At 42.3% G+C, this 20,664-nt stretch overlaps 1 protein-coding gene across 3 annotated transcripts in view; it reads right to left on the bottom strand.

Moving 5' to 3' along the window:
* LOC116984013 (POC1 centriolar protein homolog B-like) overlaps window positions 1–20,664 on the bottom strand; it is a 48,677-nt gene that overhangs the window by 9,135 nt on the left and 18,878 nt on the right. For 2 of the 3 annotated variants that reach the window (XM_033038041.1, XM_033038042.1), the window contains exons 9-11: window positions 17,453–17,605; window positions 15,642–15,728; window positions 833–1,042 (exon numbers count right to left, since the gene is read on the bottom strand). In XM_033038041.1, the coding sequence (XP_032893932.1) occupies window positions 833–1,042; window positions 15,642–15,728; window positions 17,453–17,605 (450 nt within the window). The remainder of the gene's footprint in view (window positions 1–832; window positions 1,043–15,641; window positions 15,729–17,452; window positions 17,606–20,664) is intronic. The other variant, XM_033038043.1, reaches the window with a different exon arrangement.

The following is a 20,664-nucleotide window of genomic DNA, read 5'->3' as shown; positions in this document are numbered from 1 at the left end:
TATCTATACTGTATAGGCCCTCAGGGAAAGGTGACATCTCAGATCCACCTATCAATCTATTGAAGGGTCCCGATCCGAAACATCACCGATCCTTGTTCTCCTGAGATGCTGCCTGACCCTCTGCGTTACTCCTGCACTTTGTCTTCTTTCATCAATTCCATGTATCTCCTCACCAAAATCCCCACTACCGAATATCAAATCATCACTTCTATCCTCCACAAAAGAGCAGCTGGCAAGGGAAGATTTACAAGGATGTTGCTTAGACTCGAGGGCGTTATACAGGAGAGGTTGAGCAGGCTGGGATTCTATTCCTTGGAGTGCAGGAAGATGAGGGGTGATCTTATAAAGGTGTATAATATAATTGAAGGAATAGATAGGGTAAATGCACAAAGTAGGGAAATCAAGAACCAGAGGACACAGGTTTAAAGGTGAAGGGGGAGATTTAATAGTAACCCTGATGGGCAACTTTTTTAATTTCTCTTCTATTACTCCACATCCACAATGGGTGATATGGAACCATTTGCCGGAGGAGGTAGTTAAGGCAGGTACTATCACAACATTCACAAATTTTTTGAACAGGCACATGGATAGGATAGGTTTAGATGGATATGGGCTAAACGCAGGCAGGTGGGATTAGTGTAGATGGGGCAAGTTGGTTGGCGTGGGCAAGCTGGGCCGAAGTTTAGAAGGGCATGTTTCCATGCTGCATGACCCTTTGATTTGATGTACTTGAACAATTAAGCATTAAAAGTCATCCAAAAATACAACATGTAAATATTAGACATTTTCCAAACAGTCCGAAGTTGACCTTTTCAACAGTACATTGACTCACCTGGGTTAAAATGTCCAGCTGGTCTACAATGTGCCCCAATGTTCGGGTGAGTTCTGACGGGACACCCATGTTGTTCCCCTGAGAGTGGCTTGCGGGTTCACTGTTAGCAGGGCACATTCTATGCGAGCTAGCTGGAATCAAAGGAGGATCAATAGATCTGTGCACCTGGTCCGTTGAAAGAGAACCCCAGTTTGTTTCCACCGGTCTTGACTGCAATGAGTTGACAGGGGGGGAAAAGACAAGGAAAACATAATTCCTACACTGCAGTGCAATGTACGCCAAGGCATTTGTCTTCTTGTATGATGTCCACATTCAAACCACATCAAACAATTTTCGCAACTGAGTGAAATGTGGCGAAGGAGGAAACTGAGCAACAAAGCTCACAGTGTGCATAGAAAACTTTGTAGCTTTAGTTTAGTTTAGAGACACAGCGCGGAAACAGGCCCTTCGGCCCACTGAGTCCGCGCCGCCCAACGATCATCCCGTATACTAACACTATCCTACACAAACTAGGAGCAATTTACAATTTTTTTTGAAGTGAATTAACCTACAAACCTGTATGTAATTGGAGTGTGGGAGGAAACCGGAGCATCTGTAGAAAACCCGCGCTGGTGTAAATAGCAAAAGGCAGTAAAGTTAGCAAACCTCTTTGGCAGATTGAGTCCTTCCGTTTCATTCCATGAAAAGCTCCTGAAAAATTCTACTTACATTTGCAACACATCTGTATCTCATCCAGTGGATAGGTTTAAAAAGAGATCTGTTTATTGCATAAAAACTATCTGGTGTACAAGGTTTCTTTGTACTTATAGCAGGCAAGTTGCAAGAGCCAGTTTTAGGGATGAGACAATCTGGGGAAGGAATTACTGAGCCTCCGTTCATGATCTGCCTGATGTTATGTTTATCTATTTGAGTGTTTAATAATGTGACAAGAATAGAATTTATACCAGGCAGAAATAAATTTAATATCCCCAGCCAACAAAAAATGGACAGCACAGTGGGGCAGCGGTAGAGCTGCTACCTTACAGCGCCAGGTACCTGGGTTTGATTCTATCTACGGGTGCTGTCTGTACTGAGTTTGTACGTTCTCCCTGTGACCGTGTTGGTTTTCTCCGGTTGGTCTCCTCCGACATTCCAAAGATGTGCAAGTTGTAGGTTAATTGGCTTCTATAAAATTGTAAATTGTCCCTAGTGTGTGTAGGAATGTGTCACTGTGCGGGGATCACTGATCGGCGGGGACTCGGTGGGCCAAAGGGGCTGTTTCCATGCTATATCTCTAAACTAAATTAAATAAAACATGCAAACTCCACACAGACAGCACCTGAGGTCGGGATCGAACCCAGGTGTCTGACACTGTGAGGCAACAGCTCGACTGGCTTTTTACTATATTTTTACTGTTGAGATACTGCACCGAAACAGTCCTTTCAGCGCACCGAGTTCATGCCGCCCTGTGATCGCCCTGTACACAAGCACTATCCTACACACAAGAGACAATTTGCAATTTTACCTACAGTCCTGCACGTCTTTGGAGTGTGGGAGGAAACCAGAGCACCCGGAGAAAACCCACGTGGTCACAGAGAGAACGTTCAAACTCTGTACAGACAGCACCCATAGTCAGAATCGAACCTGGGTCTCTGGCGCTGTAAGGCAGCAGCGCTGTGCCAGAGCCTTCCTGAAAAAAAAAAATCAGCTCCATAAAATTTTATTTATATTTACAACACATTTGTATCTCATTCTATGACTAGGTTTAAAAAGAGATCTGTTTACTGCATAAAAACTATCTGGTGTACAAGGATTCTTTGTACTTATTGCATGCAAGTTGTAAGAGCCCATTTTGGGGCAGCAACTGAACCACTGCACCACTGTGTCGCCCATGCTGGCCTTTGGATCAAAATGCCCAGGAATACATACTGCGGAGAAAGCATACTGTATACAGTTCACTCCAGGTTAAAAATTGGATTGATATTTCTGCTTATTTCAAATTCCTGTATCAGTGTCACATTACAATATGTGAATATCTCAGAGAAATGTCCTGGTAAAGGTGTTCCTGAATAATTTGGAAGGTTATTAAAATCTCCTATGCAGTACCAACTCTGTGGCAAATAAATTGGGGCGGCATGATGGCACAGCGTCGAGTTTCTGCCTTACAGCACCAGAGACCTGGGTTTGATCCCAACTATGTCTGTAAGGAGTTTGTATGTTCTCTCCGTAGGTTTTCTCCAGGATATCCGGTTTCCTCCCACACTACGTACACATACAGGTGTGTAGGCTGGTTAGCTCGGTAAAATTGTAAATTGTCCCTAGTGTGTGTAGGATAGTGTTAGTGTGTGAGGATCGCTGGTTGGCACGGACTCGGCGGGCCAAAGGGCCTGTTTCCACACAATATCTCTAAACTAAAAATAATGTGAAGGTATTCCTTTAATGCTAAGAAAGCTAAGGCACATAACTAAGCCAAACACAGTCATAGCTGGTAGACTTTGTGGGATTGCTTGTGAGTCAGAAAAAGAGAAAAACAAGACACAAAGCATGCTTGATGTATCAACACAGGAAGCTATTACCACAGTATTACCAGCCGGATGTCATGCAGGAAATTAAACTGGTAGCTTCTGTAAATATGATATCACGGTGATCTCTCAGTAATTGATTAATATTGTTTCCTGTCAGGCATAAAAGATGAATCTCACTGTGTGGTAGTGACACAGTAACTTGTGCTTCTGAAACAATAATTAAGCATCATCCACTGTACACAGTTCAGCAGCCAGGCAATAAACCAGGATAGCACAAAGGACATTTTATGCAGGAAAATGCTCTTGGCACATTAGACTTCGCAATTTTATTAGAATTCTCTTTCAGTTTTAATAGTGATGCTGATATTCCCAGTGATAGACACATCACATTGTCCTATACAGGGACACATGACAATAAACTAACTTGAACTTGAACTTGAAGTGCTACAGTAACAGGTCAGGCAGCATCCCCGTAGAAAAAGGGTGACGTTTTGGGTCGGGACCCTTCTTCAGGTTGAAAGTGGGGAGTGGGGGGGGGGGGGGAAGAGCTAGAGGTGAGAAAAGACCAGGACCAGATCAGGGCTAATCGCAAATGATTTCAGGTAGGGCGGTGCCTGGTAGGTCCATTGTTGGCTAGTGAAGGTGTGATCTCAGGAGAAACAATGTGGAGGACTGTGGAACTGGTAACACGACTAGGGTGGAGGAAGGGGGCAAGGAGGGAGGGGAGAAGGGAGGGTAAGATGAAGTTACTTAAAATTAGAGAATTCATACTGCTGGGTTGTAAGCTACCCAAGTGAAATACTATTAAATAACATTGGCTGATTTTTCACTCTTGCACTAACTCTGCAACCCAATAGCTCCATCTACACTTCACGCTGCCTCGGCAAGGCCATCAGCAGAATCAAGGACAAGTCACACCATGGCCACTCTCTCTTCTCCCCTCTTGAATCAGGCAAACGGTATAGAATTGTGAAAACATACACCTCCAGATTCACAGACAATCACTTCCTCAGGCAACTAAACGATCCTACCAACAACTAGAGAACAACCCTGAACAGATTGTAATCATGTATTACCTTTCCACTGACTGGCTAGCATGCAACAAAAGCTTTTCATGTGACAATAAACTAAACTCAAACCATGATATCCCAAAAAAATCTTTATTATGAGCCCCCAGTTTTCCATGGTAGTAAATTCCAAAAATCTACTACCTCTGAGTGGTTAAAAACTTCATATTTTGTGGCACAGTGGCAGAGTTGCTGCCTTACAGTGCCAGCAACCTGGGTTCAATCCTGACTACGAGAGCTGTACAGAGTTTGTACGTTCTCCCTATGAAAGCGTGGGCTTTCTCTGGCTGCTCCGGTTTCCTCCCACACTCTAGACATAGGTTAATTGGCTTTGATAAAACTGTAAATTGTCCCTGGTGTGAGGGATAGTGTTAGTGTATTGGTGATGCTAGCCGGCATGGACTCTGTGGGCCGAAGGGCCTGTTTCCATGCAGTATCTCCAGTAAAGTTTAACGTGCCAAGGTCTACAGAGTTGGGAGATGGGTTTCAGCCGGATAGCCCTTTTTCAGCTCACATGGCCTGAATAATCTCCTTCTAGATCTTAAATTTCTCTGATTCTACACATATAAATAGAAAGAGTGAGGATTAAGAGCCAGGAAAAACCATCACCTGTCAAAAGAAATCTCAATGTTCAATAAATTATCCTGTTAAGAAGCAGTGGAAATTATTGTTCTTGTCTGAAATATGTTCCCACAGTACCAACAAAACAGTGGCCTTTCTCTCGTTAAGCTCACTTGTTGCAAATGAATTAAATATTCATTAAATGCACAGAATTGTGCTGACCCTTTAACAAAAAATAGGTTGATGAATGAATAAGTTATTTTACAATTAGTGCAAAAAGTTTTGCTTTAGATTTATACTTTAGAAGAACCACGGGAAGAAATCACTGCCCAAGAAAGCAGATATTGTTGCAGTTTTTTTTAGTCTTTAAACTGAAAGAACAACCAACCCAAAGTTATATCACTCTAAAGTGTCAAGATTAAGACACTACTTTCAGTGAAAGATGAAAGACGTCAAAGGTGAGAATCACCCCAGTTGGAAACACTCGAGCAGAAACTGACACTAAAAATAACGGCACAGGAAGGATGCATGTTCAAAATTGCAGAAATTCTTATCAAGCCAAAAGTAGACAGAAATAGTAAGGGGCAGTATACTTCATGAGTGAAACATTTGAGAAATGCATGGAAATATTGCAACAGCACTTTTCTATAATTACCTGCATACCGAATACATTTCCCTCCTTCAAACTAATGATTTAAAATTTACTTTTTAATAATCTTTTTCCCAATGGCTCGAGATTGTAAACCTCCTTATATTCTTACTCTGATAAAATTAAAACATTCACTTGATTCGACCACCTGTGTGTCATTAAATATAATTAAAATCAAGAAGGTAGGCTTGAGTTTTAATATTCTGCGTAGTTATATGAAAGGCTTCTAAAAGGCAGATTCAAAACTACCTTTTGTAATAGCTGACATCTCTTTCAAAATGCAAGTCCGTATGCATATAATTTAATCATTCAATGATTTAGAGTGTAAATCTGCTAATTAATCCTTGGTATGTAACACAGCAGTACCATCCCACCAAAATAACATACTGTAATTCATCATTCAGAGGGTACTTTTTTTAAACCACTATTTTTAACATTTAAGAAACACTTGGACAGGTACATGGATAGGACAGGTTGAGAGGGATATGGAGCAAACATGGGCAGGTGAGTCCCGTGTAGATGGGGCATGTTGGTCGGCCTGGGCAAATTGGGCTGAAGGGCCTGTTTCCCTGCTGTACGACTCAAGTGAGGGTCCAAATAAACATCCAAAAAGTAGTGGTAGCTTTGTGAATCTAATAACACACACACACAAAAAAGCTACTCAATGATGTGCTGAACAACTGTTAGGTGTTAACTTTAGTAGCTACTGAAAAACTCTTAAAAAACAGTTGTCATGGAAATGGTATTTAAGATTAGTAAATCATCTTTTATGTCATCAGGAAGCTCATTATAGGCTAAGCAGACCAAGTGACAAAAACACACTGCTGTCAGCACCATACAGATACCATTTCCTGTGTGGAAAGTCTGCTGCCGCATACCTTGGGGTACATTTCTCCCGAAAGGAAGTCACTTTTAAAACAGGAAGAGAGGAAGGAACAGTTGCCGCAGACTGTGTAGCTGAGAACTTATTGCGCATTCTTCGAATGCCTCACATCAGCTATGGGGAGAAGTGACACTGACTGGGTATCTCGAGGTCGAATAAGTTGCTATTATAGATTCTAATGAAGGCTATTTGTGATTACTCAGATCCGAGGTCAGGGGTAGCTGGTACCTAAAGGAAATGAAGGAGCAGAAATACATTTCAGCAACTTGATCTGTGCTTGGTTTTCCACACAGCAAGAGAAATCCGTGCAATAACTGCAGGCATCCGAATTAAGTGTTTCCCCTCCCCCACTTAAATGAGTGCGGAAGAAACCTGCAAATAATGGTACTCTTGAAACAAATGTCACTTCTGCATAAACAGAAAAAACTGGAGAACTTCAAGTTAAGGTTTCAGGTCACACGAGAAGGAAATTACAGAAGAACGATATTTTCAAAAAAAGAGGAAAAGCTCACACATACAAATTGAATGACTTGCAAAGTAGTGATGCTGAATTTAACATCAAAGTATGAAGTGCAGACCACTTGAAGAATGCTGTATATTTAAATGGAAATATCAGAAATTTCTTATGACATTTTTCCAATGTCAAAATGTCATAAAAAATCCCTCCTGCTTATCAGTACACCTGAGGTATATACAGTAAACCCTCGCTATAACCGAGCATAGATCAGTTTAGCTTATGGTAGACACAAAATGCTGGAGTATCAGCGGGTCAGGCAGCATCTCTGGAGAGAAGGAATGGGCGACTTTTCGGGTCGAGACCCTTCTTCAATTTAGTTTAGCTTATCATCATGTGTATCGAGGCACAGTAAAAAGCTTTTCTTGCGTGCTAACCAGTCAATGAAAAGACTATACATGATTACAAACGAGCTATAATAAAGGGAATATAGTTTAGTTTAAGATAAAGTCCAGCAAAGATTGTTTGTGAGTCTCCAATGAGATAGATAGTTCAGGATCACTGTCTAGTTGTTGATAGGATGGTTCAGTTGCCTGATAACAGCTGGGAAGAAACTGGAGGTGTGCATATTCATACTTCTGTACCTCTTGAATGATGGGAGAAGAGGGAATGACCGGGGTGAGACTCTCCTTGGTTATGCTGGTGGCCTTGCCGAAGCAGCGTGAAGTACAGATGAAGTTAATGGAAGGGAGATTGGTTTGTAGGATCGTCTGGGCTGCGTCCACAATTTTCAGTGACCGTGTAGGGACTGGTGTCCGTTATTGGCGATTGTTCACTATAATCGAGTAAGGGGCTAAATATTAACTAGTTTAACCGACCGCTGGGTGGGAAGAAGCGTGGCATGGGGGGGGGGGTTAAATCAATGGGAATTCATAGTCTGGGAAGCCATAGAGCCCCCGTTCACACGCGGTGCACTAGCGACGGGCTCAGTACTCATGCCACCTTCATGCTGCTCGCTCTTTCCGCACCACAACCAGAAGCTTGCCGTGTGGCGCCAGCTCATTGGGTAACCTGGCGGAAGTAGAGGTCAGAGCAACAAAAGCCCCGGAACCCTGCCCAATGCAATGCTCTTCACAAGAGTTTTACTGCTCGCTCTCTCCCCGCCGCCTTTCCGCTGTCCACACTGTGCTGCCCTCCAATCACCACCACAAACGGACACCTTGGTCCGCTATAACCTAAATTTATATTACTAAAAGTCTGATCTTGACCACTTCCTGTTGTTCTGTATATTGATTTTAGAAAAAACGCTGCCACTTACAGCTGTGATTTTTGGCCATCTTACTCAGAGTCCCCCTCCGCTGCGCAGGTCAAGAGGATTTTTCCCATCGATGAAAAATAAAAGAGTTGTTAGTGTTTAAAAAATGTTGCGATTCTCTCTCCTGAAGGCCATGCCCCTTCCGGATGGACTATAAAACCCGGAAGTGTTGAGTGCCTCAGTCTGTCTCTGCAAGGGGTCTGTAATAACGAGAGTAGACTGTACGAACTGCATTCTACAAACCTGGTCCATTCTCTGACAATAGACACAAAATGCTGGAGTAACTCAGTGAGTCAGGCAACAACTGTGGAGAAAAAGGATAGGTGACGTTCGGGTCGGAACCCTTCTTCAGACTGAAAGTAGAGGTGGGGGAGGGGGGTGGGCAACGACAAGAAGGAGAAAAGGCTAGAACAAATTAGGACCAGCAACAGCTGACCTGTGGAAGGGTAGAGCCCATAATGGCCCATTGTTGGCTGGGGAAGGTACAATAACTAGAAGGATACAAGGATGTGAACAGTAGAACTGGTAGGACTAGGGAATGCAGGAGTTCTTGAATTTTAGTGAAATCAACTTTCATACCGCTGACCTACTGAGTTACTCCAACATTTTGTGTCCATCTTTGCCATAACCAGCATCTGCAGTTCCTTCCTATCCACTCTCTGTTAATGTTGCTCAAGGTCATAAGCTTCAGGCAAAGGAGGTTGGGCGGGGGGGGATGAGCTCCAAGAGTGGAAGTTTTAGAAGTAGATACAATTGTGACTTTCAAAAGATATTTGGACAGATATATCTGGAATTAGGTTTAGAGAAAATGTAGACAAATTGGACTAGCACAGATTGACAACTTGGTTGGAATGGACATGGGTCTCTTTCCATACTGTACAGTTCTACAACTCTATGAAGTATGTGGTGGAATATTAAAGCCCACAATTACAATGTTCTGCATGAATACCAGTCATTTCTTGGCTTACGCTCTTTAATTGTAATAGTTCCAAACTGCTACTGTTCTCAGGTGCCTTCATTTCAGAGCACCCCTCATGGATTCCGCATCCTCTTTCCTGCAGGGCAGTGCTCATTGCACTACAGATCACAGCTGGCATATCCAAAGGTCTACTGAGAATATGGGATCCTCTGGCCAGGTGGATTCTGCAGCTGAGGCAGTCGATGTGGTTATCTCAATTTGCACAATCAAGCCTTTGAGCACAGTTGGCCACGGCTGATGAAAGCTACGACAGCTGAATGCGAGGGTCTAGTGATTGCCATTGTTATGAGAATCAAGAAATTAACAGTTAAGTACTGAAGTTTTACCACGTTAATTTCCCCAGAAGCACTGATGAGTGAAATGTTGGCAGAGTAATCTATGCCCTTTTTATCCCCAATGTTGGCAGAAAATTCATTATTAGGGTCAAGTTCACTTTAAAATACTCATGTCCAATAGGGAAACCATATTTATCATGGTCACTTCAATTTTTTGGGATATGAGGCAAACGCAGGCAGGTGGGGTTAGCATAGATGGTCGGCATCGGCAGGTTGGGCCAAAGGGCCTGTTTCCGTGCTGCATAACTCTATGACCCTCTCTATGACTCCATGAAAGATCGATTGATTCAGCATGCAGGAGCAGATTAAATAAATTACCCAAGAGACTAGGGAATAGTAAGGATGTTGATAATTATTGATCAATTTCTGCATAGTAAGAGCGTTCATGATTAGTAAGCGGTAGTTACTTTTGTAAAATCATCTCTAACTGAAATATATAGGATAAATCCCATGATAGATCTTTTGGACTTCATATGGAACTTTATGCCACCACCAAATCCAACCCCACACTCCCATGGGTTTCTGATGCTAATTCTCCAGAGGACTTCCTTGATATTTAGTGTTGTTCCTCGCATGAAAGATCAGTTATTCCATTTCATAAATTCTAGGAGCAGAATTAGGCTGTTCGGCTCATCAAGTCTGCTCCGCCATTCAATCATGGCAGATCTATCTTTCTCTCTCAACCCCATTCTTCTGCCTTTACCCCATAAGAGAGGTCTGATCTGCTTAGCATTTTCAAGATTTTCTGTTTTTTTAAATCATGAAGCTGCTCTAAGGCAGATGGGAATATACATTCATATAATTAATAGGTCTACGACAAAACTGATTTGTCATAAAACCCACCCAAATCAGTGATCTCCTTCCATGAAGGAAATATGCTATTCTTGCCTGGTCTGACCAATTCAGATCCCAGTTGGAATCCAGATACAAACAATGTCCTCTGATGTGGTGTATCAAGCCACTCAATTTCGGGGGCAATGAAAGATGGGCAATAATTTTTGATGCTGCCAGAAACACCCACATCCAAGGTATGGATTAAATAAAAATGAATTTGAACAGCATATGGTCAACAGAATATTGAAAAAAGACAAAGGATGGAAATTAATAAATATTTAATAAAACTTTTTTAACTAGCAAGTGAAAGTCTAGAGTTTCCGATCATCACTGGCTTGCATATGCCTCATAACCCACAATGGTAAGTCAATTTTAAACCAGAACACTGTAACATTTTTATGTTCATTTTTGAATCTCGGCAAACCTTACAAGGAGGCAACAATTTGGGTAAAAAGGCATGACTTCAGATTTTGGGAATCAGTTTTAGCAAGCAGCTACCCCACAGGTGGAGTTTCACTATGAAGCTCCCTTTAATTTACTTCAATAATAAACTGTAAACAACACTGACAAAGCACCCCAGGTTGCTTCATTTAATACAACAAACATCCATGTGGTATATTTCCAAAAGGTCACCAGTCTCCCCCCATTGGTCTTGTGGATTCTCATGTGAACAGGTTTTTACTGGGACTCAAGGGAAATCTTTATTTGAGACCCTTCCTCAGACATCCTGAAATGTCACCTCCAAGTTCTCCAGAGATACAGCCTGACCTGCTGAGTTCCACCAGCACTTTGCGTCTTTAGACTTTACTTTAGATATACAGCTTGGAAACAGGCCCTTCGGCCCACTGGGTCCGTGCAATCAGCAATCACCTTGTACACTAACACTATCCTACACACTTGGGACAATTTACAAATTTTTACCGAAACCAGTTAACCTAGAAACCTGTATGTCTTTGGGGTGTGGGAGGAATCTGGAGTACCCAGAGAAAACCTACACTTGTACACAGAGAGAATGTACAAACTCTGTACAGACAGCACCAGCATCGTATCCGAGTCTTTCTTTGATATAAACCAGCATCTGCAGTTCCTTGTTATTGCTAATTTTTAATTCTATCAGTTTGGAGTTAAACTTAAATTTCCAATAGTAAAAATAATTTTAGAATTATTTTTAGAGTTCAGAAATACATTTAATTTTGGACAAACGACCAAATATATTGGTTCATGATGGATTGGGTATCTGCTGGAAGATATGCCATCAACTATAAACTGTGGTGCAATGAAGAATGAAAGAACTGTAAATATTGTAGGCTCAATAAGTATTTGCATTACATTAAAAGCATTTTCCTTTAACTTGATTTGTTTATTTAACTACACATGGTCAGGGTGGTTGCAGTAAATGTTGGATAGGGCTAACAATAAATAGTTAGCACTTTTGGATATCATATCCCTTAATTGTTTGTTGTTAAACATTACCTTGTTCAATGGTAAAATGTTGTTAACAGGTTTGCACAATATTGAGCAGGAAGTTACAAGTTACAGTCCCTGTTCTGTAAATTTAATGAAACTGCAAATAAGCTTACTACTCTGTTATATGGATATCTAACCAGCTGCCGGAGATTAAGATATTATCTGAACTTTATAAAATTAAGCCAAGCAAGAAGCAATGAAAACATCAAAGCATAAAGTTACGGACATTTGCTAAAAGGAAAATTCTAACCAGTAAATGGTTGAGTCTGTAATCTAATGGCACCATCTAAAGGACGAGGGCAAAATTACAAAATAGGCTTGAACAAATTAGTTTGATTAGGAGCAGACAAAATGTGTAGGAAGGAACTGCAGATGCTGGTTTATACCGAAGATAGACACACAAAGTGCTGGAGTGACAGGGGGTCAGGCAGCATCTCTGAAGAAAGCAGATGGGTGAAGTTGAAGAAGGGTTCCCGTCCGAGGCGTCACCCATCCTTTTTCTCCAGGAATGCTGCCTGATCTTCTGAGTTACTCCAACACTTTGAATCTATCTTGAGTTTGCTCGGCCCCCCCTCAGAGAAAGCAGTTAAGCTGCAATTTCAGTACTCCACTTAAGATAAATGTATCTTGTATCTTGTAAGATTGATCATTTAAATCCAGAAGCATATCATATGTTAAAAAAAATTGATGATTATCATATCATATCATAATATATAAAACTCTCTTCGATAGTTTGTTTGTTTGTTTGTTTGTTCGGTTGTCAGTCACATCTCCCCCAAAACGGAGACATTTTTACATATTCCGGTAGAGATTTACCTCATGAATTAAAAAATCTCCTCATCTGAAAATTTGGTTAATTATTTCCCGAGTTTTTAACTAAAATTGTTTTAAAATATAACTGCTGCATGACGTCACAATGCCTTTGATCCTCGCGACCAGCTGCGCAGTCTTTTCAATGGGCAACCAGTTACGTGGATTGAAGCCCGTGAACACGTAATCAAGTCGTCCAGCACGCTCCGCTGGGCTTCTTGAAGTTCAACAACATGGCGGCGGCGATCGTTATTGCAGAAAGAACGAGCAAGTTCTGCAGGTCCTGAGGTCACGGGAGGTCACCGGCTTGCTTTTGAATCCTCTCCATCTCCCCCGCCCAATCGTCTGTTACGCTGGTGAATGCGCTGCCGGCCCACCGCTGCTTTTCACAGTCCTCAGAGCGCTGTGGGCCTCGCTCTGGTCAACGACGCCCGCAGCCTACCTCGGGCCAGATTCCTGATGGGGAGGCTTGTGCTCTACGACTTTGGTAGCTGCTGCCTCTACCCTCTCCCCCTCCTAGAGGCAGAGAAAGAGAGAGGGGCGCCCACACCCCGCTCCGCCCACAGCCCTCACCACCCCAGGGCTGAGTTACCTCCTCCCCCCACCCCCCCCCATAGGCTATAACTCGCAATCTGACGGCCAACCCGAGAGATGCCAACCAGCACCCGAGTGCAGCCGCACCCACATCCCCCATAACTTCCTCCCCCTCCCACTTAACTGTCCCTCCCTACCTGCATAACTCACTATCCGACGGCCAACCCGAGAGATGCTGACGAACATCCGAGTGCGGCCACAGCCCAGCTGTCCCCCCCACCCCCCATACCTGCTCACCCCGCATAACTTCCTCCCCCCCTCCTCTTCTCTCTTTTAATTAATTGGTTAGAGGATATATTTGTGCCTTCAAATGCAAAGGTTTGAAAGAATGCTGAATTGTACCAAAGTATATTATTAACCTGCCAAAAATACAACCTATATCAAAATCTTCATCTGCCATAGTCAGAGTTGTACTGCTCAGAAATGGCCCTGCAGCCCACAATATCACATCTCAATTGCCTGCATTAGAACCATATTCTTCTTTGCTTGCTTATCTAAATGCCTGTCTAAATGTCCTTATACATATTAATCACACTTGATACCTCATCTCCTCTGGTGGCGAGTATGATATCAACTTAGTGGCCTAGCATTTACTTTATACATTCTACCCCGTGGATGGGTGACGTTGCAGAAGAAGAACCTAAAGTTCACTAGAAATGCTGCCTGACCTGCTGAGTTACTCCAGCATTTTAATGTCTTCTTGTGATATCTTTCCTTGTGTCTAGTTTATGCCTGCCTCAACTACTGCACTACCAGACTGCAGTCCATAACAACTTACTTCAGGCAGGGATATCCATCTGCCTTTCTGCCATGTGCATTGGTATAGATGCTTTATAAAACATGGTTAATGTTTCTCAACATGGTCATTGATGGAAGCTTTACTATTGTTGATTTTGGAATGTTACAAATACTAGCAGTCATAATCTGTAGCTTTTTACAAGATAACAAGCATATTTCAGTTAGATTAATGTATTGTAAAAATTCTAGTGCATATATTGGACGTTTCAGGTGACACATGCAATGATACAAGTGATCTTTTGACACTTGAGGCATTGTGTAAAATTTATGGATCTGATAAGTTTTTTTCCACTGAGATGACAGAAGTACTATTTTTATCCTAAATATTAGATTGCGAACATTTTCTTAAACCTTAATCTTAGCACTTTCCAGACAAAAATGTTTTTATTTTTTCAGAAATATTATCTCCAGGAACCCAATGACTGCCGGGACGTTTAAATAGAAAATTACAATAACTACGAATAGTGAAGCCCAACTTATTGAACAGATGGGTTCGCCAGATCTTTTTCGAGCCCTCATGTCACAAACTGACCCACAAAAAAAGTTATTTTAAGTAATGGAATTGGATACCATAGTGAATCAGAATCACAAGGATTCTATCCCTCTTTTGCACGGTCTTTGTATAAGCTTGTCCTTAACATTGCCTTTGGAAGCTCAAAGCTGCTTTTAGTTTTCCAGCAGAGTCAAGGACATTTGTCGAGACAAAACTGTTAAATAAATGGAACTTTGTTGTACTGCCCAAAAGTTCAAATTTATTGACTGTGTCTCTGAAAATATAGAGACCACCTTTGGACATAATCATCTGAGAAGGCTCAAATAACTTAACAAATAACAAATCAATAAAAAGTAATCGCGAGATGGAATATTTTACTAAAAATGTAAACCTATGCTTATGTAACAGAACATGGACTCCCATTTAGACAGTCATACAGCGTGGAAACAATCCCTTTGGCCCAACTTGCACATGCCAACCAACATGCCCCATCTACACTTGTCCTACCTGCTCGTGCTTGGCCCAAAACCATCTAAACCATCCTACCTCAACTACCTCCTCTGGCAGCTCATTCCATACTTACCATCCTTTGTGTAAAAAAATTACCCCTCAGATTTCGATTGGATATTTCCCCCTTCACCTTAAACCTATGTCCTCTGGTTCTCGATTCCCCTTCTCTGGGCAAAAGACTCCATGCATTTACCCAATCTATTCCTCTCATGATTTTGTACACCTCTACAAGATCACCCTTCATCTACAGCGCTCCAAGGAATAACGTTCTTGCCTGATCAACCTCTCCCTGTAGCTCAGACCCTACAAGTTCTGGCAATATCCTTGTAAATCTTCTCTGCACTCCAGCTTAATGATATCCTTCTATAGCAAGGCGGGCCAAATGGGACTAGCTTGGCTATAAAAACCTGGTGTCTGAAAATAACTGACTGAAAACAATAAAAAGGAATATTTAACTCAAAATGTAAACCTATGTTTATGTAACAGTTAAATCTGGATTTCCATTTCTCACCTCCCAAATACATTAAAAGGTTCACATGTGGAATCACATACTCACCTGGTGATTAGAGACAAAGCCTGTTCCAACATCCATCACCAGAGGATCGGATGTCTGCATGTCAGCTACATCAGTCCTGGGATTGATCTGGCCAGTTGAATATGCCAAAATTGACAAAAACACTTCAGTTACAGAAGATTCGCCAGAATGTCACAAACAAACAAAACAAAGTTTGCAAGTATGGTTGCTTTTTAGAACATAGAAAAATACAGTACAGGAACAGGCCCATGGGCACACAATGTCTATGGTGAATATAATGCAAGATAAACCGATCTGTACATGATCTATATCACTCCGCTCCCTACAGAAATCTTTACATAAACTCTACTACTAAGATCTCTCGTAATGTATATTAGCTATTTTTATTGTCTTATACATGTTACTGAGTAGGCTGGACTGCCTAAGGATAATAATTGAAAGTGTAGGTTCTTGACTGGTACTTGTTGCTACAGTGACTCAATGGATGGCATCTATAGTCATACAGCAGAGAAACAGGCCCTTTGGCCGAGCTTGCCCATGCTGAGCAAAATAACCAATCTATGCTAGTCTCACTTGGCAGTGTTTGGCCCATATTCCACCAAACCTTTTCTCTCAATGACCCTGTCCAAATATCATTAATATACTATTTTCATTAGTATTAGTATGTTATAGTATTTGCCTCAACTACCTCCTCTGGCAGCTCATTCCATATACCCACCACCCTATCCGTGAAAAGGACGCCCTTCAAGTTCCTAATAAACCTTTCCTCTCTCACCATAAATCTATGTCCTCCGATTCTTGATTCCTCCACTCTGGTTAAAAGATTCTGTGCATTCACCCTATCTATTTTCCCCATTATTTTACACATTTCTATAAGATCACCTCTCGGCCTCTTGCGCTCCAAGGAATAAAATCCTAGTTTACCCAATCTCTCCCTATAGCTCAGACCCTCAAGTTCTGGGAATATCCTTATAAATCTTCTCTGCACTCTTTCCAGCTTAATTACATACTTCCAATAGCATGGTGACCAAAACTGAATATAGCATTCCAAATGTGGCCTCACCAACATCTTGTACAACTGTAACCTAACGTCCCAACTTCTATGCTCAATATCCTGACTGATGAAGGGTCGAGATGTTCTTGACCATCCTATCTACCTGTGATGCCACCTTCGGGACCTATGTACTCCTAGATCCCTCTGGTCGAAAACACCCGCAGGACCCTACCATTCATTGTAAAGGTACTTTCTTACAGCTTGGCTGTCTACTTTAAACATAACATATCTCACTCCATATTTCATGGGTGTGAAATAGGGAGCCTGAGCAAGTTGTAGAGGTGGGTACACTGGAAATGTTAAAAGAAATTTAGACAGGAACATGGAAGAAAAGATTTAAAGGGATATGGGCCACACACAGGCAAATGGGACTAGCGGCTATAAAACGTGATCGACGTGGACAAATTGGGCTGAAGGATCTGTTCATGTGTTGTGTACGAAGGATCTGTAGATGCTGGTTTTATACCAAGATAGACACAAAATGCTGGAGCAACTCAGGCAGCATCTCTGTAGAAATAGAATAGGTGATGTTTCAGGTCGGAAACATTCTTCAGACTGGAGAAGGGTTCCAGCCCAAAGCTTCACCTATTCCTTTACTCTAAGAGATGCTGTCTAACCCACTCAGTTAGTCCTGCATTTTATGTCTATCTTCTGTTTCTGTATGACTCTACGAGTGTCGATGCACAGTGTTTCAGAAAGTCAATGCCTGCATTAATTAGGTTCATACAGTTTTATTTCTTTGAATGTCTCTCTGTGAGTGACAATATTATATAATCACCTGTATAGTTTGAGATCTGGTAGTATGCCGGTGAGGAATTCTTGGGTGAATGTCAGTAATGTGAGGAGGGGGATCAGGATTTGTTCTCATAATATTGCGTTTCAAGACTTCAGTGTAAGGAATACTATCAAAATGTGTCTTCCATACCAATACCTGCAAAACAAAGAAACTGCTGGCAGAATGTAATGCAAACAACAACTGGTTTAAAGTTTAGGAAAATAAAACGAATCAGAAAATTAAGTTAGGAAAAAGTAATGAGAAGACATTGGAGGATACTAAGAAATCATGGGATTACAACTATGTACAGCTGTATGTGACATTAAGATGTTCTGCAAGTAGCTTGGACTGAACCTTGACTAACCCTGACGAGTGACAAAAACAAAGAAGAAATCAATAACCGAAATGTGTGTAGGTGTATTTGGATGATACTGGAAATAAATTGTGTGTACAACTTAATTACAAACTTAACCACATGAAGGTAGAAGTTTAAACAGTATTTCAACTAATCTTCAGTTAGTTCCCATCAGCACATCAAAATATACTCTCACCAATTTAGAATTCTACATCTTGGTGTGGTCAATGAACCTGCAGTTCCTTCCCCCGTTTTAGACCTCTCCACATCCTGCCTTAATATTTCTGCCATTTAGTGCACTGAACAAGAGATTTCATTTGCTTTAGATTTCCCACAACTCATAGCCCAAATAATTTATGTATATGCAGTTGCATTTCAAGAGTTTGCACTCATTGGAATGTTCTGCCCTCTGCTGGTAGAGCCACCCATTGCAGAAAATGCCACTTTTAATAGCAAAGGGCAGCAAAGTTAGCTAATCTTTTTTGGCAGATCGCGTCTTTCCACTCCCTCCACCCTAATTCAGAAAGCAATCTGGCTCACTTTAGGGATACAGTGCGGAAACAGGGCCTTTGACCCACTGGGATGCGCCAACCAACGATCATCCCGTACGTTAGCACTGTACTACACACTATGCACAATTTAAATTTTACCAAAGCCAATTAACCTACAAACCTGTACGCCTTTGGAGTGTGGGAGGAAACCAGAGCACCCAGAGAAAACCGACGTTGTTGCAGGGAGAACGTACAAACTCCATACAGACAGCACCTATAGTCTGAATCAAACCTGGGTCACTGGTGCTGTCAGGCACCAACTCTACCTTTGCGCCACTGTGCTGCCCCTTTGTAACATTTTGAAATGATAAAGTCAGCTGTGGAGCAAAAACTTTAGTAAACTTGTCATATGGCTTAGAAAATGCGACAACTGAAGACTGACACTCTTCTTACCCCCTGAACAGCTAAAGAGATATTGTTCAACCATATTCCCTGTAGGAATGCAACAAATGAGACCCACAGTAAAGTCCTGCAACTAGCTTTGAAGTATCAGATTTGGTTTAATCAAGAGTAAATGTTACGTACCATCATGGGCGGAAATCGCTTTAAAAACATGGGGGGGGGGGGGGGACAAACAATGAGGCCTGACATCTAGGACAGGGGTCTGCAACCTACGGCCCCTGGGCCGGATCCAGCCCGTAACCCAAAATCATCCGTTTTTCGCGACCTGGGCACTACAGCCAGGCTTGCCAGCCGACCTGGTCGCTACAGCCAGTCCTAGGACAGGCGAGCTGACCTGGGCTCTACAGCCAGTCCCGGGGCACGCAGCAGACCTGGGCGCTACAGCCAGACCTGCCAGCCGACCTGGACGCTACAGCCAGTCCCAGGGCAGGCGAGCCGACCTGGGCGCGCAGGCGACCTGGGAACTGCAGGTCCTTTGGTCCACCGTTTCTGCGCCGACCATCAATCACCCCGTACACTAGCACCATCCGACACACTAGAGACAATTTACAATTTACCGAAGCACTTAACCTACAAGTCTTTGGAGTGTGGGAAGGCGAGCCGACCTGGGCGCTACAGCCAGTCCCGGGGCAAGCAGGCGACCTGCGCTCTACAGCCAGACTTGGGGCAGGAGAGCTGACCTGGGAACTGCAGCTAGTCCTGGGCTGCTAGATTCTAGGAGCTGGCGGCTTCCAACTGGAATCGACTTTGAGGGCTCCGATCGCAGAGCCTGTGGATTTACCATCTTGGAGCTGGCTGACTTTGGAGGCTGTGGAGAAGGTTTTGCTGCAACGTGATTCATAAAACATGGGGGGGGGGATTGCCCCCCACCTCTCAAAACATGGGGGGGGGGGAGGGGGGATGGGATAGCACCCCCCAAGATTTCTGCCCATGAGTACCATGGATTTCAGAGTTATGGGCAAAATACTTCACTGGTCACAACTGGAGCTACTACCATTAGTGTTGCGATGAAAGGTCTCCAACTTGAAAATGCTCACTCTGTTTCTAATCCCTCAAATACAGCCTGACTTGCAGAGTATTTCTAGTAATTTCTCTTCTTGATTTAGATTTCCAGCGTCTGCAGTTTATTTGATTTTCATGTAATTGGTGTGCGTTTTGTACTGCTTTGTCAACTAATGATTCAATTTACAATGTTATCACAGACTCCTTGAACATTTCATTTTGTTGGACATACAGCATGGAAACAGCCCTTTGCATCAGTGCTGACATCAAGCTGCCAATTTAAACTAATCCTAGTATAGGAAAGAATTGCAGATGCTGGTTTAAATTGAAGGTCGACACAAAATGCTGGAGTAACTCAGTGTCTTTTTCTCTCCACAGATGCTGCCTGCCCCGCTGAGTTACTCCAGCATTTTGTGTCTACCGACACTAATCCTATTTCCTTCTCCCCACATTTCATTCAACTCCCTCCGAGATTCTACCACTCACTTACATATTAGAAAACTTACACAGGGCAACTAAACTATTAATCTGTGCATGGTGTGGAATGGGAGTCGAGCACTAGAAGAAACCCCACATGGTCACAGAGAGAATGTGATTAAACTAAACTTCCTAAATGACAACTGAGGTCAGAATTAAACCTGGGTTTCGGGAGCTGTGAAGTAGCAGCTCTGACTTGCTGTGTCACTGGGGCCTCATGAAATACTATCTGGAAAAGATAAATGCATTTAATTCAATGGAGACAAACAGGTCTGAGAGTTGGGGGCAATGGATTTAGAGGGAAGTTTCAGGTAGTTTACATTATTTTGAAATGGAAGCTACAAACAATACAACTAAGCATACAGAAGTTTGCAACATTTTAAAGCACAACAACTGAATCCATAAGTTTTTAACTAAGACAGCGTATT

This window comes from Amblyraja radiata, chromosome 19 (assembly GCF_010909765.2).
Source record: "Amblyraja radiata isolate CabotCenter1 chromosome 19, sAmbRad1.1.pri, whole genome shotgun sequence".
Lineage (NCBI taxonomy): Eukaryota > Metazoa > Chordata > Chondrichthyes > Rajiformes > Rajidae > Amblyraja > Amblyraja radiata.
Note: the sequence above shows the minus strand (reverse complement) of the source record. Positions and strands in the feature narration are given on the sequence as shown.